At 41.2% G+C, this 23,480-nt stretch overlaps 1 protein-coding gene across 3 annotated transcripts; it reads right to left on the reverse strand.

Annotated features, from left to right (window-relative positions):
• Positions 1–2,438: 2,438 nt before the first annotated feature.
• On the reverse strand, positions 2,439–23,195 carry LOC129832167 (zinc finger and BTB domain-containing protein 44-like). Of its 3 annotated transcripts, none has more exons than XM_055896011.1 (6): positions 23,044–23,195; positions 17,824–18,875; positions 16,946–17,030; positions 12,452–12,603; positions 6,428–6,728; positions 2,439–5,483 (listed from the first exon to the last, which is right to left on the reverse strand). In XM_055896011.1, exons 1-6 carry the CDS (start codon positions 23,187–23,189, stop codon positions 5,189–5,191), a joined length of 2,031 nt encoding a protein of 676 aa, XP_055751986.1. In that variant the 5' UTR covers positions 23,190–23,195; the 3' UTR covers positions 2,439–5,188. The 3 variants fall into 3 exon arrangements, with proteins under 3 accessions (XP_055751986.1, XP_055751983.1, XP_055751984.1); XM_055896008.1 differs by lacking the exon at positions 23,044–23,195 and adding an exon at positions 20,739–21,560; XM_055896009.1 differs by lacking the exon at positions 23,044–23,195 and adding an exon at positions 20,739–21,565 and having other exon boundaries at positions 5,358–5,483; positions 6,645–6,728.
• Positions 23,196–23,480: the final 285 nt, after the last annotated feature.

Here is a 23,480-nt window from a genome sequence, read left to right on the forward strand (position 1 = left end):
TGGGTGACCACATCAGGAATCACGCCTTGGTCCCGCTTTAAACTATCCAAGCACATTTGATAAAGCTGGCATTGTGGTCACCAAATCATTGAACCAGGGGGTGCCAATGCAACCGTGAAATGCCTCTTTTGTATTTCAAATGACAACTTTCATGAATAAGCCAATATAAATAATTATAAATGTTTGTTCATGAAGGTTAATATGAAGCACTAACAATATCTGAACATCCTCATATGCAGCCTTGAAATCCCTGTAGAGATTCTGAGGCTCGAAGTTTGCATCGGATACAATTATCCAAGTCATAGTCAAATTGATGGATTAGACAGAATTGATTGGAGATGCATGGCAGCTGTGTTCGACACTGTATGTTGTTTTCGTGGCAAAGCAGTTTGGCGCTATCCCTTCGAATCCCCTCGGGGATTGCATGTCTACAGATAAGTCAAGCATGTAAACAAGTCATAAATGCATCTGCAAACACATTCCTGGCTCTCTAGTAAAACTTTACACGTAACAAAGTGACAGCCCAGTCTTATGTAACATTTTAATGAGGTCCACAGCAGGAGAAAATACTATGGGTTTCACTACTACTATCACTACTATGGGTTTCACCTTTATATGCCCACACTTCTGTGGGCTTTTTGTTCACAACAGGGTATGTGGATTAACCCATAGGTCAGTTTTTTCAGAATGTTTTAAAATAATCTGTTGTTTATTCTGAGTTCATTACATTTACATCTTATCCAGAGCAATTTACAGTTAGTGCATTCATCTTAAGAGAGCTAGGTGAGACAACCACATATCTCAGTCATAGTAAGTACATTTTTCTTCAATACAGTAGCTATCAGCAAAGTCAGAGCTAGTAAGGGGGGGAAAAGTCAAACTGATAGAAAGGGTATCAATTACAAGAACCTGGGTTTCTTAATAAATGATTGTCTCACCTTTCAACCCAGCATAGAAGGCCTTGTGAAAAAGCTTAGGCTCAAGTTGGTATTTAAAAGAAAAACATGACTTATTTTTTGGAGGCGAGAAAGAGTCAAGTGCGAGTGTTAGTTCACGAAAGGCTTATTTTGTGTATATGTTTTTTTACAGGAGAAATATGTTTCCAATAAGGACATTATTTGTGATAAATGTTATATTGGATCTCCGATGATCCAGAGTTTTCCTTTCCTTGAGTCTAAAAAGTAATAAAAGCTGTAATTCTTAGAGCTAGTTTATAGGGTAATCCATCTACGGTAATGACTTTGATAACATAAGCTTCACTGATGCTGGCCTAATTCCTCTATATTTGAAGACCAATTTGGAGTCACAAACAGACACTGAATTATACGCAGGTGGTTGGGATCATCTCACATATATCATAAATCTCCATTAATGGTCCAGACCTCACTCTATGGGCTTTCACTATTTAAAGTAAACACACTTTCACAGAAGGTTATCTTTTGTATCATTGTTTTCCACATTTTAGTCAAAACATGCATCAGTAATTACAGAGATTTGGACAGAACTGTAGGGAGAAGTCTGGATCTAAGGGGCGTGTAGTTATTTTACAACACATGCTAAACCCTATTTATTAAAACAGTGCATGTTTTTTTCACTTTCATTTACCAACCACATAATGCATCTTAGAATTGTCTTAGACTTTAAGTATATAATTGATAAATGCCATGAAAAAAAAAATGTACATGCCAATTAATCAGAATAATCAAGAACAAGTATATTTGATTAACTTAATCTGTTGCCTACAGTGCGTTTCATAGCAATAGGCTGTAGTCAACAGGGTTATGAGCAGGGAAAACAAACACCATCATTAGGCAAGTGTGAAAGCATAATGATTCAGAATTGTGTTTTTGAGGTTTGTGGGTTTTATTGTTTTGGCATATAGCTAAGAAAAATCATTTATAGGCATGTGCTCCAGTCAGAAGACTGTGTAGGTGATGTATACCAGATACGTTGTCCTTTCATCTCCGCAAAAATAAATAACTTGGCCAAGGGGGTGGGAATCGATGCAAGTTTTTATTTACATTTGAGTTGTTTTTTGTACTGTATAAAACACCCCTCTTCACAATATAACTAGGAAAAAACACATCAGAATTGGGAACATCCATTAACTGTATAGCAGTAGAAAGTGGTTTCATCAGTTTAGAACAGCTCATCTTGGAAATGATCTGGAAAAGTTAAAAACATTCAACACTGTCTAAGTAAATACTTGCTTTTGAAACCACAAACATTGTTGCTCTTGCACCATGTGTGAATTGCAATATGGGGATGTTTAAAACCATTAAATGAAAGTCAAATACATATGTTTCAATCATCCAAACTAAGTTGGACATTAATCTACATCATAAAGAAAACAAACACACATATATATATATATATATATACATACATACATACACACACACGTGTTTGCAGACAAAGTGAACACAAAAAGGCCCACACTCCTTAACCATTTTGTTTTATTCACATTTAAACGAGAATATCCAAAAGATGGCATATTCATAAAACAGCAAACATATCCAAAAAAAGTCACAAAAATATATCATGTATAACTAAGAGCTACCGGTTTTTCATATTTTCAACAAACAATATGAACCAGGAAATGTATATAGGTATACGTTAAAAAGGCATATGTAATCAATACAAGTTTTAAACATTGCACAAAAGAGAAGCTACATCTGGGGAACAAAGAAAAGACATGCTAATATCTGTAAAAACTTTTGATGGAGTAAAATCAAGAACAAAAAGCTGAAATGTGCTGAGGTCTAATGCCTCAACAAGACCTTATTGAATAGGAAACAGAAGAAAGCACGTTATCAGATTCACAGGACTTTTAAATGGACACTCATTTAACAATCCTAGGAGAAATGTAAAAATACAAAATTTAAAAATATCAAAATTTAAGCTTTGTTCACGATTTTCACAGATTGGAGTGGATTCTCACTTATTTTTCTTCAGTTAATTTGTCACATTGTAAGTACACAACAACACGAAAACAGTACATTCTTTTGTTTCATTATTCAGACAAAATATAAACAGCTTGTCCATTTATTGCACACATTAGATTCACAAAAAATATTTGGGCACTTTAAGTTAACAAAACAGCAGCATTTCTTTATTAAAAAGGTATATCAACACACAGAAACAAACACAGGCAAAACACAAGCTTACTTAAGCGCTAAAATGCTCAAACGTGATAAAAAAAGAAAATGTCTCAAGATTTTAAATTGTGCAGGTTGAATCTATGCAAGGGCCAATATAAGGCTATACTTTCTCCAACGCACAGTATGATAGTGTCTATCAGAACGAAAATGACGTATCCTGTTTCAATAGCATGGGGAAACCAAGCATGATTAGCTCATTACTTTATAATGTCAACAGCAACGATAGATTCAAATGGTAGATACGTCAACCCCAAAGGGATCGGGAACATTTGGTGCAATATAAGAGCTTGATTGTTACCCAGACATAGGGTAGTTAGGCTAAATGCCTCATCTTTCAGGAACGGTTGATTGGATGGCACGATACATAATCCTAAAACAAATCTCTGAGCACCCATTCTATGATAGTAAAACAAACTATGATGTTACTTCTCTGAACCCAAGATAACAGATTCAACATGTTAATTGTCATCAAATTCTTATTTTCCTGGTAATATTTTTAGGATCTACTACTCCAATCTCAAATTCCAAAAATTCCTGGTTGAGATGTCAAGAATTCAATACCAACAAATGGTAAGAGTTTCTAATCTAATTTTAATTTCATTGTCATGCAAAAGTCCTTAGTTTTTTTGCAGGACTACCAAGATTAAGTGAATTGATAAGGACAACACTTAAAGGCATGGAACACAATGAAAAAAGAAATAACAGTAGCATTTAAATCAATGGAGTATCACCACCTTATTATAAAGGCATGGTGATATGCAACTGACTAGTTATAGCTCAATGTAACAGGTGTCCAAGCTAGGGCAAGATTTCTGTAGAAAATTTAACCTGTACTTGAAACTGGAAAATTGCAAGGTGAACCTAGAACACCATGAAGACTAAAATACCTATCGATCACACTTCATGATACAAAGCAATGTCATGTTTGCCATGTTATTGAAGACCTCTCCTGGCTCCATATACATTGAATTACACAACTCAACTCACAGTAAAAGCAAGGCACCCAGCTACAAATTCTAATGTGCTGACCACTTGATTAGGACAACGTTAGTCTGAAGAATGCCACCCACAGTCAAGACACTAGCTTCTGAAATGTCATGTCCAAAGTAAACAGTCAGCGTAAATTTACCAACACATTCTCCACCAAATGCAACATGGTCTCACTATAATATGTCAAAATAGTGACACTAAAGTATAGTAGTTATGTCACCAAAGCTGACATATTAGTAATACGTCACTTACTGATATATTACTTCTACGTGACGGTGGTGACAATTGTTTTTGACATTTAACAAATTGTAGTTATAGTGACACTCGTTTTTTGTCACACAGCTGACATATTACAAATACCTCAGTATAGACTTCCACCACACAAGAAATGTTAGGGACAAGTATTAATGAAATAGGTCTGACAAATGTACTCCACTTCAACTTCACATTTGAACTTAGCCTAGCTGTTCCAGATATCGGAAAGGGCAGCCGCTGCAGTGCGTCTCTCGATGGTTTAACGACTGACTTCGCGTATGAAATAAAATACTATAATGCCATGCCTTTGAGGGTCTAAGCCACCAGTAGATACCTACATTAACACCCAATACAAGTCAAGTGTAGTAGCTACAGTTCATTTCATAATGAAAGTAACAGACAAAGTGCTCTACGACGCAATTTTACGTTCAAACTTTTTTTTGTAAAAAGGTTTAAAATGTACTGTGCTCCTACTCACAAAGGAATGCATACACACCTCTGACATAGTTCACGACAAAATCCAATGTAGCATTCGATTATCAAACAATATTTAGTAACACTAAGTTTGCCCAAAGCGACGGCACTCAAGAAGACGGCGTCTATCATATGAACTTTCATTATGCAAAAACAATAATCCAATAAGGAAAGAAACTACTTTTCACTGTTAGCAAAGTTAAGACCTCCAAATCTAGAGGTGAATGTTAAGAGGGGCAATCTCAGGCACTTTCCAAAGTCAGGGTTTTGGATTGGAAGGGGGGGCGAGGGGGACAATTAGGTGACGGTCACTCAATCGAAATGGAAGCCAGCTCTTTGATATGGGTGTTCTCCTCTTCAGCGCCATCCGGGGAGCTGCTACTGCCGTTTGTCTTTGACTCCTCCGACACCTTTTCGTCCTTCAGGGATAAGGGGTCCAGGGGGAAGGTGCTGCTCTCGCAATTCTGGGTGGAGGAGACCTGGGAGATGACCGCCATCTGGACAGACGAGTTGTTGCCTTCGAAGCCGTGCGCCACCAGCTCGTACTGCCCCAGAGTCTCCTCCTCCTGCACTTGGCTCAGGTAGTCGGGCATGAGGAAATCACTGGGACCACGTGGAGACATAACAGACGAGAAAAGGCTGTTGATAAAAGTGTCTCTAAACCTCCTATATAAAGGTAGACTACACAGTAAATATGGTGTAAGTTTAAAGCAACTTGAAAATGGATGGAAATCGGCCCATTTTCTTGAAAAATAATACGGTGACAGATATTTTATGTGAGGGCTGTGTGAGGCCTGTGATCTGTTTTTTGAGAATTAAACTGGATTGCCAAAGAATTTTCCATACAGTGTTATGATCTCAGGCGTAGACATACTATACTATAACATTTTAAAAAGTCAGTGGCCCATTTGAGCCCTAAAAAACCTGTGAGGGCTTGAGTTGATTAAGAAGTGGAAAAGTCTAGAATATATGAGTCCATGTCTGCTTTATGTAGAAGTACTTTAAGTTCTATGAGCAATACATTTGAATGAAAGCCATTAAACGGAGTGAAATTCCTATATGGAAAAGCAAAATGCATTCTGACAGAAATAGGTTATGTAATTTATCCAAATTGTTGCAAGCAAGACGAAAGGATTTAAAGACGCATCATTTGATACTGTATGTTTCTCAAAGGCGAGCAACTAAGATAACAGCATGGAATGGTTCAATTAAGAAATTGGACAACAAAATACACAAAAGTAACTAAAGTAATAGTCTATTCTCCATTAAATATATATATATCCCACTATATAGGGATGAGGAAAGTGGCCAAAGACTGCTTTGAACCACATATTCAGCATGACTGAGATGTGTTGTACTGCAAGTTTTACAGTATGCTTAGTGTGCAACAGTTAGTTGGGCCTGTGTAATGAACCAATTCTGAAAAGCTTGAAGTAGTATTTCTCCCTGAACACGGCCACTATGGGAGATTTATTTGTATTTTTTGCCTATTTCCTGTGTTACGTTAAGCTGAGTAAATGAGGGGACGACACCCCAAGACTCCTCACCTGCTTTGGAAGTAGTTTGCTAGTTCAGATGCCTCATGGTTCAGACTCCGCAGGTGTACAATTAAATTGCCAGAGTTGGTAAACATGGCGCCGCACGTTTTGCACTCGTAAATCCGGGGCTTGCGGATTATGTGGCGGGACACCCTCATGTGGTGCTTGTATTCGCCGAAGGACGTGAATGTGGCACTACAAATCTGGCACCGGAAACAGCGTTTACCTTCGTGCTTCAGCCGGTGCATCTTCAGGGAGTAGGCCCGTGTGAACTTTTTCCCACAGCGATCACACTGGAAGGGCTTAATGCCTGTTGAGAAAGGGATGAGAAAGATTACTTCTGTTGCACATTAGAATCACTACAATAGATTAACTATGTATTCTGCATTATGACATTGATTTTTAGAACTGTTAATGTTAAAACTATCACAAAACCAAAAAAAGATGTTGGTGTTAAAAATGTATCACAAAAAAGTAAAATGTGAGTGTTAAAAATAGGTGTATAAAATTTGTCGGCGTAATAGCTACAGAAATGGGTAGAAATCATCATTGCATGGCCTACAGTATAGTATGCATGCACACTAAAGAAACTGTTTATTTATTTTTATTTCACCTTAATTTAACCAGGTAAGCCAGTTGAGAACAAGTTCTCATTTACAACTGCGACCTGGCCAAGATAAAGCAAAGCAGTGCAACAAAAAAACAACAGAGTTACACAAACAAACATACAGTCAATAACAAAATAGAAAAGTCTATGTACAGTGTGTGCAAATGTAGAAGATTAGGGAGGTAGGGCAATAAATAGGCCATAGAGGCGAAATAACTACAATTTAGCAAATTAACACTGGAGTGATAGACGTGCAAGTAGAGATACAGAGGGGCAAAATAACAAAAAGATAAATAACAATATGGGGATGAGGTAGTTGGATGTGCTATTTACAGATTGGCTGGGTACAGGTACAGTGATCGGTAAGCTGCTCTGACAGCTGATGCTTAAAGTTAGAGAGGGAGATAAGTCTCCAGCTTCAGTGATTTTTGCAATTCGTTCCAGTTATTGGCAGCAGAGAACTGGAAGGAAAGGCGGCCAAAGGAGGAATTGGCTTTGGGGGTGACCAGTGAAATATACCTGCTGGAGCGCGTGCTACAGGTGGGTGTTGCTATGGTGACCAGTGAGCTGAGATAAGGTGGGGCTTTAACAAGCAAAGACTTAGATTACCTGGATCCAATGGGTTTGGTGACGAATATGAAGCGAGGGCCAGCCAACGAGAGCACACAGGTCGCTGTGGTGGGTAGTATATGGGAGTTTGGTGACAAAACGGATGGCACGGTGATAGACTACATCCAGTTTGCTGAGTAGAGTGTTGGAGGATATTTTGTAAATGACATCGCCAAAGTCAAGGATTGGTAGGATATTCAGTTTTACGAGGATAAGTTGCAGCATGATTGAAAGAGGCTTTGTTGCGAAATAGGAAGCCGATTCTAGATTTGATTTTGGATTGGAGATGCTAAATGTGAGTCTGGAAGGAGAGTTTACAGTCTAACCAGACACCTAGGTATTTGTAGTTGTCCACATATTTTAAGTCAAAACCGTCCAGAGTAGTGATGCTAGTCAGGCAGGCGGGTGCAGGCAGCAATTGGTTGAAGAGCATGCATTTAGTTTTACGAGCATTTAAAAGCAGTTGGAGGCCACAGAAGGAGTGTTGTATGGCATTTTTATTTACTTTTACCGTTATTTAACTAGGCAAGTCAGTTAAGACCTAATTCTTACAGGTTCAACGCTCTAACCACTAGGCTACCTGCCGCCCCCATTGAAGCTCGTTTGGAGGTTTGTTTACCTCTCTCGGGTAGGGGGCAGTATTTTGAATTTTGGATGAATGAGGTACCCAATGTAAACTACCTGTTACTCAGGCCCAGAAGCTAGGATATGCATATGCATGGTAGTATTGGATAGAAAACACTCTAAAATTTCCCAAACTGTTAAAATAATGTCTGTGTGTATAACATAACTGATATGCCAGGCGAAAACCTGAGGAAAATCCATCCAGGAAGTGGCATTCTTTTGAATTGAGTGTTTTTCCATTGAAAGCCTGTCCTCCATATAAATGGATGGGACCTAGATTGCAGTTCCTATGGCTTCCACTAGATGTCAACAGTCTTTAGACATTGTTTCAGGCTTTTATTCTGAAAAATTAGTAAGAATGACAATTTTCTGAGTGGTTGGTCGAACGAACCAGAGCTTTTTGCGCGCGCGACTGGGAGTGCGCCCTCCGTTCTTTTTCCTTTGTATTGAATACGCTATTGTCCGGTTGAAATATTATCGATTATAAAGACAATAGACAACCGGAGGATTAATAAAAAACATTGTTTGACATGTTGACAAACTTTACGAGTACTATTTGGATCTATTCGTCTACCTGTTGTGACCGCCTTTGAGCCAGTGGATTACTGGGAAAAAACACACCAACAAAACTGAGTTTTTGGGATATAAAGAGGGACTTTATCGAACAAAATGAACATTTATTGTTTAACATGGAGTCTATGAAGATCATCAAAGGTAAGTGATTAATTTTATCGCTATTTCTGACTTTCGTGACTAATCTACTTGGCTGGAAAATGATTGTCTGCTTCTGTATGCGGGGCGCTGTTCTCAGATAATCGCATGGTATGCTTTCGCCGTAAAAGCTTTTTGAACATGAAGTTAATCTTTAAGCCGATGTATAACACTTGTATGTTTTATGAATGTTTATTATGAGTATTTCTGTATTTTGAATTTCGCACTCTGCAATTTCACCGGATGTTGTCGAGAAGAAGTTAACAGTGTCCAAATAAGGGCCAAATGTATACAGAATGGTGTCGTCTGCGTAGAGATGGATCAGAGAATCACCAGCAGCAAGAGCGACATCATTGATATATACAGAGAAAAGAGTTGGCCCGAGAATTGAACCCTGTGGCACACCCATAGAGACTGCCAAGGGTCCGGACAACAGGCCCTCCGATTTGACACACTGAACACTATCTGAGAAGTAGTTGGTGAACCAGGCGAGGCAGTCATTTGAGAAACCAAGGCTGTTGAGTCTGCCGATAAGAATGCGGTGATTGACAGAGTCGAACGCCTTGGCCAGGTCGATGAAGACGGCTGCACAGTACTGTCTTTTATCGATGGCGGTTATGATATCGTTTATGACCTTGAGCGTGGCTGAGGTGCACCCATGACCAGCTCGGAAACCAGATTGCATAGTGGAGAAGGAACGGTGGGATTTGAAATGGTCGGTGATCTGTTTGTTAACTTCTTATGGGCAGGTGGGACGGTAGCGTTTCAATATCCGGTGAAATTGCAGAGCGCGAAATTCAAACTACAGAATTATAAATATTTAACTTTCATAAAATCACAAGTGTAATACATCAAAATAAAGCTGAACTTCTTGTTAATCCAGTCGCGGTGTCAGATTTCAAAAAGGCTTTACGGCGAAAGCACACCATGCGATTATTTTAGGACAACGCCCGCATACAAAAGCAAGAAAAACATATTTCAACCAGGCAGGTGCGCCACGAAAGTCAGAAATAATGATATAATAAATGCCGTACCTTTGATGATCTTCTTCTGTTGGCACTCCAAAAGGTCCCAGATACATCACAAATGGTCCTTTTACTCAATAATGTCCTTCTTTATATCCATGAAAACTGTTTAGCTGGCGCGCTTCAGTCAATAATCCACCCAGTTTCCCTCCATCAAAATGCATACAAAATGAATCCCAAACATTACTAATAAACTTTTCCAAACAAGTCAAACAACGTTTATAAACCTTAGGTACCCTAATACGTAAATAAATTATCAAATTTAAGACGGAGAATCGTTGTCTTTACCGGAGAAAAATACCAAAGAACGCGCTCTCTTCCACGCACTTGGAAACACTACAGCCAAAATGGGAGCCACCTAGAAAAACAAAAATGTCTGGCTAATTTTTCCAAAAACCAGCCTGAAACTCTTTCTAAAGACCATTGACATCTAGTGGACGCCCTATGAACTACAATCTGGGAGTATTTCGCCTTATAAACAAAGTGACAGCCATTGAAAACAGTGGTAGGCTGAATTTGTTTTGTTTTTTCGGGATGGTTTGTCCTAGGGGTTTCACCTGCCATATCAGTTCTGTTATACTCAGACATCATCTTAACAGTTTTAGAAACTTTAGAGTTTTTTCTATCCAAATATACCAATTATATGAATAATCTAGGTTCTGGGCCTGATTAACAGGCAGTTTACTTTGGGCACGCTTTTCATCCGGACGTGAAAATACTGCCCCATACCCAATAGAGGTTAACTTGGCTTTCAAAGATTTTAGAAAGGCAGGGCAGGATGGATATAGGTCTATAACAGATTGGTTCTAAAGTGTCTCCCCCTTCGAAGAGGGAGGGATGACCGTGGCAGCTTTCCAATCTTTGGGGATCTCCGACGACACGAAAGAGAGGTTGAACAGGCCAGTAATTGGGGTTGCAACAATTTCGGCAGATAATTTTAGAAAGAGAGGGTCCAGATTGTCTAGCCCAGCTGATTTGTTGGGATCCAGATTTTGCAACTCTTTCAGAACATCAGCTGTCTGTTGTGACAAAAGCATCCAGTTTCCAATGTCACACATGGTTCATTGACACATACGGGTCGCAACAACCATTTCTGTGCCGAACGGACCAGGGAAACAATATGAAGGGAGATTGACTTGGCACACGAGTCATTATTTCCATAGAACTCAGTGGCCATGGAATACAACAAAAAGAGCTTCCGTTGACTCAGTTATTTATGGCCCTCGTAAACATGCCACGACTAAGATTAAGCCTGACTTTTTTCAATGAGAAATATAAAAATACATCAACGGCTCTTTTTTGAGGCATACGTTTACGAGAATTTCCAATGAAGCCCATTGCGTAGAGCCAGAGAAGGTTAATTTAAGCAGACGTGAACTGCATTACTTTTAACTGCATTCACCACTACAGATCGATCTTAAACAACCCTGAAGAAAAAGATTTGAGCTCCATTAAGTATTTTCAACCAGATCGTCGGCCCTACTCTACGGTATACTTGACTGGCCAGTTTAGAATAATAATACCACATAGGAGATACAGTAGTGGAAAAACCTCTGGATACAGCTACAGGGCTGCAGGGCAGAGAGCACCCCCCCTCTTGCTTTGATGGAATACTCCACTATATATTTCATAATTGGATCTAGTAGATGTGTGTGTTGGATGGGGGATAAAACCCTAATGAATACCTTGGTGGTCTTCTTGATGAATGTGAGCAGTGTGTGTCTGATGTTTGGAGTACCAGGAGACAATTATCCCATTATTTGTTGGGACACAATATGGAGTCCTTGCCTGCGGCCTATAGTTAGTTACTTTCCACATGCTGCAACTGTGCATGGCTGCACAAATGTGACTGTTCACATGCAAGACTGATTACTTTTGGACAACTTCATACTTCAAGCTTATAGGAGACATTAAATGGGACAGTACACTCCAAAAATCAACCTTGTTGTATCAAGGGCTGGAAACGTTGAAACAACAACACTCGATCTCATTGAACGTAGCACTGCTCGTTTGTGAAGGTTAAGAGTCAAGTTGAAATTAGTGTCGATATTTGGTTGCCATTTCCTGTTATAATGTTCCACTGTCGTCAAGCATGAGTTTGGGCATGTGTGCGCTTGATGAGTGTGTTTTTCCGATGTCAACCGAGGCGGGAGACACTAAGCCTCAAGTGTTTCCAAAATCAATGTTCCCTGGAATGCCCTTCATCCTTATCCACAGTGTGCCATGAGTCAAACCATTAAATAGCCATTCATACCATTGATCTCCGTCTCCTATCATCGGGTGGATAGAGGACGCATGGAACTACTGTAGGGGGCTATGTAAATACGGTACAAGTCACATGAGCTACTTTCCAGATGAGTACCTATGACATAACAGATAAGACATAACAGGTCGCAAAGCAGTAGCTCGTCTCCACAGCCTTCTCCAACTGCATAGTGGATGTGTGGAAATACCTACCAGAGTGGATGAGCATATGTTGCTTCAAGTTCTGTATGCGGGTGAATCGGACGCCACACGTGGGGCACTGGAAAGGTCTGTCAGGCGCGTTAGTGCCAGGGCGGATGGAAGGGCTTATGTACAAGTGGTAAGGGTACTGGAGGCTTTCTAATCTGAAAAACAAGAAAGAGGATGTGGTGCTTCAGTGAGGTACACACAAATTTGGTAAAGCTTGTGGTGCCAGATCAAAAACTTCCTTAAGCTTCATCATAGAAACATCAAGACCCAAGGATTCCATAGCAGCTGAAAGGCAAAATGGAACATCTTACATAAATGCAAGATTAGATTTAACAAAATAAAATCTAAAAGATTATGAAACATTCCAAACGAGTGGGGTTGAAAGCCAGGGAAGGGGGATCCTGATATTTCCACTTACATTTAAAAAAATATATATAAACACACACAGTATCAGTCAAAAGTTTGGAAGAACATACTCATTCAAGGGTTTTTCTACTTAAAAAAACTATTTTCTACATTGTAGAATAATAGCGAAGACCTCAAAACAATTAAATAATGTAGTAACCAAAAATGTTAATTAAGAGTTAAATAAATCAAAATATATTTTATATTCTTCAAAGTAGCCACCCTTTGCCTTGATGTCAGCTTTGCACACTCTTGGCATTCTCTCAACCAGCTTCACATGGAATGCTTTTCCAACAGTCTTGAAGGCGTTCCCACATATGCTGAGCACTTGTTGGCTGCTTTTCCTTCACTCTGCGGTCCAACTCATCCCAAACCATCTCAATTGGGTTGAGGTCTGGTGATTGTGGAGGCCAGGTCATCTGATGCAGCACTCCATCCCTCTCCTTCTTGGTCAAATAGCCCTTACACAGCCTGGAGGTGTGTTTTGGGTCACAGTCCCACTAAGCGCAAACAAGATGGGATGGCGTATTGCTGCAGAATGCTGTGGTAGCCATGCTGGTGAAGTGTGCCTTAAATTCTAAATAAACTGACAGTGTCACCAGCAAAGCACTCCCACATCTCCTCCTCCATGCTTCATGGTGGGAACCACACATATAGATGATCTGTTCACCTACTCTGCGTCTGGAACCAAAAATCTCAAATTTGACTCATCAGACCAAAGGACAGATTTCCACCGGTCTAATGTCCATGGCTCAAGTTTCTTGGCCCAAGCAAGTCTCCTCTTATTATTGGTGTCCTTTAGTAGTGGTTTCTTTGCAGCAATTCAACCATGAAGGCCTGATTCACGCAGTCTCCTCTGAACAGTTGATGTTGAGATGTGTCTGTTACTTGAACTCTGTGAAGCATTTATTTGGGCTGCAATTTCTGAGGCTGCTAACTCTAATGAACTACCTCTCTGCAGCAGAAGTAACTCTGGCTCTTCCTTTCCTGTGGCGGTCCTCATGAGAGCCAGTTTCATCAAAGCGCCTTTTAAAAAAAAAAAATTTATTTCACCTTTATTTAACCAGGTAGGCTAGTTGAGAACAAGTTCTCATTTGCAACTGCGACCTGGCCAAGATAAAGCATAGCAGTGTGAACAGACAACAACACAGAGTTACACATGGAGTAAACAATAAACAAGTCAATAACATGGTAGAAAAAAGAGAATCTATATACAATGTGTGCAAAAGGCATGAGGTAGGCAATAAATCGAGTAATTACAATTTAGCAGATTAACACTGGAGTGATAAATCATCAGATGATCATGTGCAAGAAGAGATACTGGTGTGCAAAAGAGCAGAAAAGTAAATAAATAAAAGCAGTATGGGGGGTGAGGTAGGTAAATTGGGTGGGTAGTTTACAGATGGACTATGTACAGCTGCAGCGATCGGTTAGCTGCTCGGATAGCAGATTTTTAAAGTTGTTGAGGGAGATAAAAGTCTCCAACTTCAGAGATTTTTGCAATTCGTTCCAGTCGCAGGCAGCAGAGAACTGGAAGGAAAGGCGTCCAAATTAGGTTTTGGCTTTAGGGATGATCAGTGAGATACACCTGCTGGAGCGCGTGCTACGGGTGGGTGTAGCCATCGTGACCAGTGAACTGAGATAAGGCGGCACTTTACCTAGCATAGCCTTGTAGATGACCTGGAGCCAGTGGGTCTGACGACGAACATGTAGCGAGGGCCAGCCGACTAGGGCATACAGGTCGCAGTGGTGGGTCGTATAAGGTGCTTTAGTAACAAAACGGATGGCACTGTGATAGACTGCATCCAGTTTGCTGAGTAGAGTATTGGAAGCTATTTTGTAGATGACATCGCCGAAGTCGAGGATCGGTAGGATAGTCAGTTTTACTAGGGTAAGTTTGGCGGCGTGAGTGAAGGATGCTTGATGGTTTTTGCAACTGCATTTGAAGAAACTTTGAAAGTTCTTTATATTTTCCATATTGACGGACCTTCATGACTTAAAGTAATGATGTACTGTCATTTCTCTTTGCTTATTTTAGCTGTTCTTGCCATAATATGGACTTGGTCTTTTACCAAAAAGGGCTATTTTCTGTATACCACCCCTACCTGGTCACAACACAACGGATTGGCTCAAATGCATTAAGGAAAGAAAAATGTCAGAAATGTACTTTTAACAAGGCACACCTGTTATTTGAAATGCATTCCAGGTGACTACCTCATGAAGCTGGTTGAGAGAATGCCAAGAGTGTACAAAGCTGTCATCAAGGCAAAGGGTAAGGACTTTGAATAATCTCAAATATATTTTGATTTGTTTAACACTTTTTTGGTTACTTCATGACTCCATATGTGTTATTTCATAGTTTTGATGTCTTCACTACTATTCTACAATGTAGAAAAAAATCTAAATAAAGAAAAACCCTGGAATAAGTAGGTGTGTCCAAACTTACGAGTGGTACTGTGTATACAGTTGAAGTCAGAAGTTTACATACACCTTAGCCAAAAACATTTAAACTCAGTTTTTCACAATTCCTGACATTTAATCCTAGTAAAAATTCCCTGTCTTAGGTCAGTTAGGATCACCGCTTTATTTTAAGAATGTCAAATGTCAGAATAATAGTAGAGTGATTTATTTAAGCTTTTATGTCTTTCATCACATTCCCAGTGGGTCAGAAGTTCAAACTCAATTAGTATTTGGTAGTATTGCCTTTAAATTGTTTAACTTGGGTCAAACGTTTCAGATAGCCTTCCACAAGCTTTCCACAATAAGTTGGGTGAATTTTGTCCCATTCCTCCTGACAGAGCTGGTGTAACTGAGTCAGGTTTGTAGGCCTTCTTGCTCGCACACGCTTTTTCAGTTCTGCCCACAAATGTTCAATGGGATTGAGGTCAGGGCTTTGTGATGGCCACTCCAATACCTTGACTTTGTTGTCCTTAAGCCATTTTGCCACAACTTTGGAAGTATGCTTGGGGTCATTGTCCATTTGGAAGACCCATTTGCGACCAAGCTCTAACTTCCTGACTGATGTCTTGAGAAGTTGCTTCAATATATCCACAAAATGTTCCTCCCTCATGATGCCATCTATTTTGTGAAGAGCACCAGTCCCTCCTGCAGCAAAGCACCCCCACAACATGATGCTGCCACCCCTGTGCTTCACGGTTGGGATGGTGTTCTTCGGCTTGCAAGCCTCCCCCCCTTTTCCTCCAAAGATAACGATTGTCATTATGGCCAAACAGTTCTATTTTTGTTTCATCAGACCAGAGGACATTTCTCCAATAAGTACGATCTTTGTCCCCATGTGCAGTTGCAAACCGTAGTCTGGCTTTTTTATGGTGGTTTTGGAGCAGTGGCTTCTTCCTTGCTGAGTGGCCTTTCAGGTTATGTCGATATAGGACTCGTTTTACTGTGGATATAGATACCTTTGTACCCGTTTCCTCCAGCATCTTCACAAGGTCTTCTGCTGTTGTTCAGGGATTGATTTGCACTTTTTGCACCAAAGTACATTCATCTCTAGGAGACAGAACGCGTCTCCTTCCTGAGCGGTGTGACGGTTGCGCGGTCCCATGGTGTTTATACTTGCGTACTATTGTTTGTACAGATGAACGTGGTACCCTTCAGGCGTTTGGAAATTGCTCCCAAGGATGAACCAGACTTGTGGAGGCACTGAGTTTGAAGGTAGGCCTTGAAATACATCCACAGGTACACCTCCAATTAACTCAAATGATGTCAACTAGCCTATCAGAAGCTTCTAAAGCCAGGACATCATTTTCTGGAATTTTCCAAGCTGTTTAGGCACAGTCAACTTAGTGTATGCAAACTTCTGACTCACTGGAATTGTGATACAGTGAATTATAAGTGAAATAATCTGTCTGTAAACAATTGCTGCAACAAGTACTTGTGTCATGCAAAAAGTAGATGTCCTAACCGACTTGCCAAAACTATAGTTTGTTAACAAGAAATTTGTGGAGTGGTTGAAAAACGAGTTTTAATGACTCCAACCTAAGTGTATGTAAACTTCCGACTTCAACTGTATATATCCATCTTCTTTTTCCGTACCATCCGTTCTACTAAGGCTTCAACCAATCATATTGTTACCTTTCATCATCCTCAGCATGACCTCCAGCATTGGATGTACTTTGCATTGAGGGCAACCCTTCTGTGATTCCCTCATCTATCGAACCTATGCCAAAACAAAGAAGAAATATAATTTCCCCCAGTTACTAGCTCTTTCTCAGTCTGATTTCCATAAGACATGGTTCGGGATAGAACCCATACACAGATCTAATGCAAAGAATGAATAACTTTGAAGTGGCAATCCGCAGTTGAAGCAATAAAGTGTCCTTCCCACCACTGTTTGGGAAACAGTTGAGTAATGGGGCTGGAGAAATGTAGCCACTCAAATTCATAGACAGCGCTATCGATCCAAGGATTGACCATCCATTATGTTTTTTTTTGACCATCCAAATTATAGTTTTGAGGCTATACAGTGTTTGTTTATATTTCAGCCTACTTTGTTACTTTGATATTTTGGGTTCTGAATGGGTACGACAGTTGAACAAAGTTCATGGGGACTTTATAAGTTATATTCTTCAAGAATCAATGGGTAGGGCTAAATATAATTAATTTCTAAAACAAAAAAGGTATGTAGCAACTGCAAATTAGCCCATTAAATTGAGGGAAATTACACTCCCAAAAAGTGTAAAGAGGAAAAAAAGTTGGTGGTCTTGTATTGAGATAAGTCCACATCCTAGATCATCCATTATGTAGACCCAGCTACATGCCGCAATTCAAAACGAATGGAAAAGATATCCACACCAGACTATGTGGTTAGGCCTAGCTCTTCCATTCATTTGGGGGCGAAGCATTTAGCTAAAAACACACAACCGTAGGCGTGGGATGCGAACTCACTTTGACATAAGACTACTGTTGAGGTCTGAAAACATCTGAGTGTTGTCAGTTTGAGAGACACATACCTATGGAGGACGACTGTGGGCTGATGAGGAGGTCCTCCTGGACCTGTTCGCCGCAGGGTACTGTCTGCTGGTCACTCAGGGAACTCTGGGAAGCGCTGACGGGCTGCGACGACGTCTCTTGAACCTCCTCGTCACTCAGCCTCTCCACCTTCACACGCACGTCCTCCTCAGGGCCTGCCAGCGACAGCGGCGCCTTAATGGAGCTTTCACAGGCCAGGAAGTCACTCAGCCGGCGGCTCACCTCCGAGGGCCCTGCCTGGTCCAGACGGCATGGGCTCTCGGGAAGCTTGGGCTGCTTATCCGGGTGGAACCTCCGGTCGATACCGAAGGGGAACGTCCACGGGAAGGCCAGGGAAGAGTCCACTGGCTGGGTGGTGGTCTCCGAAAAGGAGGAGGGCGATGGGTTGGGCATCTGCGGCGAGGTGATCAGCGAGGTGCATTTGAGTGGGCTCCCTGGGGACATCATGATAAAGCTCTTACGTTTGCGTCGCGACTCGCGACACACAGGGATGTTCCTCTCCATCACGCTGCAGTCAGACGATACAGGTGACAGGCTGCTGTCCAATGGGGTCAAGGCGCAGTGGGAGGAAGCACTCTCGCCGAGAGCCGACTCCTGCGGTTTCTCCTGCCCCATGCTCCCGGCACTCCAGAGGATGCTGGACTTCATGAATTCTGAGCACGTGCTCGCCACAGCGAACATCTGCATGTAACTGGCAGCGGCTAAAACGTCGATGATGTTCTCCGTGCTGATGGAGAGGGTGGAGGTGTAGGCGTACTCCAGCAGAGGGGTGAAGCCGCTCACCGTGACATGGTGCAAGTCCAACACAAACTTATCCTCTTCATCAGGCCTGCCTACTAGTTTGGAGCGGAAGAACTCGCTGCAGCAGGCCAGCACCACCTTGTGCGCCAGAAACAACTTGTCCTGGACTCGGATGGTGACGTCGCAGAGGTGGCCCTCGTTGCGCAGGGCGTTTAGTTTTTCCAGCATCTCTTGACTGTGCGTGGGGGAACTGTGGGTAAAGGTTTTTACCCCCATCTTTGTCTTAGTGTACCTACAGGAAGAATGGAAAATTAGCCTAGAATGTTGGCCTACATTGGGCCTTTGCTATAACGTCAATGTAATGTTGTATTTCATTATTTTTTATGGATGTTAAATACTGTCTATACCAAACAAACAAAAACAACCTAAATATAAACCCAGTCATGGTATTAAAAAAGAAAATACCACATACTATAGTAAATCTACTCTGTCAGATGATAGGATTAGAGGACCTCAGTTAAGCCTATGTAACCACACATGACAATTTAACAAATTAAGTGTTAACAGAGAACAGTCTGTATTGTCTGAGGGGACTTTAATTTGGCCTCACGACATTGTCTTAACAGGGTGGCGGAAAAAATGCCGAAACAAATGGCGATGAAGGAGTACAGAGCCAAGAGAAACATCCCTCTTGACATTTGGAAACCCACTGAAACTCAGATTGATTTCATCCCCAAAAATCTAACGTACAAATGTGCTACTAGCAGAAAATACATGTGGATGTTCAAATCCAGAGACAATGTATTTACAGCTCTTGCAATGGTTTCGAAAGATAAACAAATCTCAAAACAAACTTAACCTAACACCAAACAATCTGCATTTTATTGCTGCTACAAGTTTTTGTATTGTTGATGGTTGAGACCAACTGAAGTGCTGCTTACATTATCCTACATTCCAATGAAACCCTAGAGCCAAATTGTTCAAACAAATGATGTAATTGTGTAAAAGCATATCAAATGAACCTAAAGGTCCTGTTTGGTTTCTTCCAAGAAGTTACTATGAAAGAGAGAGGGCAGTAAGAGCGTGGAAGAGACAGGTAGACAGCGTGGAGGATAAAATACCAAGTTATGTAACAACAATCAAAGCAGATGCATCATGGTGAAATCCAAATTCATGTGGAGTCCACACTGCAAGTGCAGCTGCCCCTCTCAGACATGTGGCTGCTCTGAGGCATGAGATTTTCCATCAAACAAAACACTCTCCTGAAGGGGCTCTCTTTGGGAGAGCTTGCCGTTCTCGATATGAAAAAAAAGGGAAAATACTCTCAGGCTGTTGGCCCAATAGAGGCAAAGCAAATTAGGCTTATGCCACTGATTTTAGCTGCAGTGGAGGAGTGTGGGTTGTTGTCCTTTCAAGATCGTATTCTCTTGATTCTAAGTTTTGGCTAACGTAATCCAAAACCCGACTTGAACTTTCAAGAACTAGCCTTAAGTTTTTATAGGTGAAGGGTCCATAAATAGGCCTAGATAATTCACTGTAGAAACATAACAAATCGAAGTCTCAAGCTAAAAACCTATTGACGAGTAACTAGGCCTATAGCCTGCATTATGAAATAAAACATTTCTAGAAGGTTATCCCTTCTTGAACAGCCTCCACTAACGTTATTGGGATTTCATCATCATACTGACGAAAATAACTTACTAAGTTACGTTAGCTGCTGCAATGAAGTTCTTAGTTCTTACTAATCAAATCAGGTGCGACACATAGCCAATAGAGCTCCTCCAAAATTGGGACAGGCATTATGTTTACGGGCGAAGGGGGCGTAGGCTCAACTGAACCTATCTAGCATTTTCACTTGTAAACATTAACAGTGCTTTGCATACTGCAAGCAACAACAAGTTGCGATATAGCTAGTTGGCTAGCTAACTAACAAAAGAAAGCTTTGTAAAAAGTCTAAACAAAAAGCTAGTTAGCTGGTTATGAACAATTACAGAGGCTTGTACAAGCCACCAGCTAGCTAGTTACGTAAACTAGCTATCTGATGTAACGTTTACTTGACTGGCTAGTAAACTGCAAATACACACCAAGCTTCCGCACCTTATAGCTAGTTAGCAGTGTTCAGCGATCTAGTTACTGACTATGCAACAAAATATACCTTCAGTCGATAGAACAGTGTGTGATTCCGTATGTTGTTCGACTTGATCGGCCTCGGGTTGTGGAGTCAAATGAGGCCGATGTAAACACACCACAGCTGGGCGTGCAGCAGCCTAACTTGCAAGCTGTCTGGTTGTTATCCTTGCCTATTTAGCCCGTTCTTTGGAATTCCTTGGGAAGCATTCGGTGGCCAAAGACGGATACATTTGAGATTTTCATTAATACTTGGAGCTGTCGATAGCACAACTTGTTTTTTAAAGGTTTACAAAACGGGTTTTTTTGCGTTTCGTTAAGATTCCTTTAGCTAGCCTCTGTGCGAATCCTTTTTGCACTTTATTCCTGTCCCATAATGCAACGCGCAACTCCAATTACAGTAGGCAACATCTGATTTGGTAAAGATCATGTCTGACGGCTCTCGAAAGCAATTTATGTAGCTAAATATGGTTGTTGTAATCACAGGGTGGAAAAGTGGCAGGTTGTTTTCGAGCTGGGTTGAGCAGGCAGTGTGAAGTACTAACAAAGCACAGGCAATTTACCAACATTTAATAAATATAAGGCATGGTTAAATTCAGTTCAGAATGCACTTTTCCTTATTTCAGTTACAGTAGCGCTCATGAACACGTTTGAAACCAATACAAGTAAAGCATTTATTAATAGACCAAAAATGAGACACAGGACGTGATGCACCCTAGAAGGCAAGTGTCCATTTTCTTTAAACAGTTCTTCTCAAGCCTCAGTAGCCATGTGGTCTCACCAAATGTTGCTACATGCACTCGACAACCAGTGCTCCACCATGCCAGTCTAGACTGCTTCACTTCTTCTTCGGTGGGGTTTATCGGCGGTTGGCATCCAACGTTTGGTGCATGACCGCCACCTACTGTACTGGAGTGTGGGCCAGAGACTGAGAAACTAAATCCTACCTTCCAGCCCCGTTTATCTTAAAAAAATATATTTGAGACTATATCTAATGACGTTCTACTCAAAATACTACTTAAACTAATTTCCTGTATCCCCTTCTCCCTCATACTAAATCTCGGCATCTCTCGTTCCCTCTGATACTGCCCACGCTGTAGTAATATATGCTCCGCAGTCTCTATTTCCTGGCAATAATCACACTTTCCTGTTGGATGCTTTCCTATCACATTTAAGGGCTTATTCAATTGGCTGTGTCCCACCCTTAATCTTGTAAAAATAGCCTCTCTTCTGTCCCTTCCTGCCCTCCCTGACTTTCCTCTGTACTTGAAATAAATGCCTACCCTTAGTATCTCTATTCCACTGCACCTGCCATCTCTGTACCATCACTGTCCATATCAGGCTTTTTGCCTCTGCCTTGCTCATTGAAACTACAACATCAACACTTCTAAGTGCTTGTTTAGCCAGTACATCAAATGCCTCATTCCCCTCCACCCCCACATAGGCTGAGACCCAAGTAAATCTTATCTGTATACCCAACTGTCTATTCCTGCCATGGGTTTGTAGCACCTCATAAAGCAGGTCTTGTCTGCTACGTGACCTAAATGACTGGAGACTCATTAACACTGCACATGAATCAGAGAAAATAACTAATCTGTCTGGCTTGACTTCCTCCAGCCACTGCAAGGCCAACAGTATGGCCATCAGCTCTGCCGTTTATACAGCCAGATTATCTGTAATGTGTTTCCTGACTTCCACCCCACATTCCTACACTACAAATGCTGACCCAGTACATCCTGTCCTTGGATCTTTTGAACCATCTGTGTAAATGGCCACAAAATCCTGTTAAACAGTGTTCAGACGTCTATTAAACAAATCAGATGGATCAATACCCTCCCTATCTTTCTGTAGTCTCTCCAATCAGATGGATCAACACCCTCCCTATCTTTCTGTAGTCTCTCCAATCAGATGGATCAACACCCTCCCTATCTTTCTGTAGTCTCTCCAATCAGATGGATCAACACCCTCCCTATCATTCTGTAGTCTCTCCAATCAGATGGATCAACACCCTCCCTATCTTCCTGTAGTCTCTCCAATCAGATGGATCAACACCCTCCCTATCTTCCTGTAGTCTCTCCAATCAGATGGATCAACACCCTCCCTATCTTTCTGTAGTCTCTCCAATCAGATGGATCAACACCCTCCCTATCTTTCTGTAGTCTCTCCAATCAGATGGATCAACACCCTCCCTATCGTTCTGTAGTCTCTCCAACACTTCTAGATGAACTACTGGAGGTGAGAGTAGCCATGGTGGATTTACAGGAATAGCTTCCATTGGACTAAACTCCCTTCCATACAGTCCCATCTCCTTCGCCTGGGTATTACCCACTCACCCAAAGCTTGTGTTCTGTCTTCGCTCATGTTCCCAGCATGCCTGTAAAATCCCCTTTGCAGGATGAGACACCCCATGTCCCTGTAGGTTGACCCAATAATTAATTGCCAGCTGCTGTCTCCTAATCTCCAATGGCATTTCCCCCATCTCCACCTGTAGTGCAGCCTCTGGGAGATGTCCGAAAGGCCCCACTACATATTCTGAGTCCTTGACCTTGTATGACATCTAGCCTTTCCAATGATGTCCGGGCTGCCGAACCATATGCTATACTGCCATAGTCTATTACAGATTGGATCAATGCAACATACATGGTCCTCAATGAGGAACGCCCAGCCCCCCACTCCTTCCTGTCAGACAGGGCATCACATGTAGCACCTTCTTACACTTTCCTACCACTCTCTCAATGTGTTCTGCCCAGGTCAGTCTAGTGTCAAAGTA

Source organism: Salvelinus fontinalis, chromosome 33 (genome assembly GCF_029448725.1).
Source record: "Salvelinus fontinalis isolate EN_2023a chromosome 33, ASM2944872v1, whole genome shotgun sequence".
NCBI lineage: Eukaryota > Metazoa > Chordata > Actinopteri > Salmoniformes > Salmonidae > Salvelinus > Salvelinus fontinalis.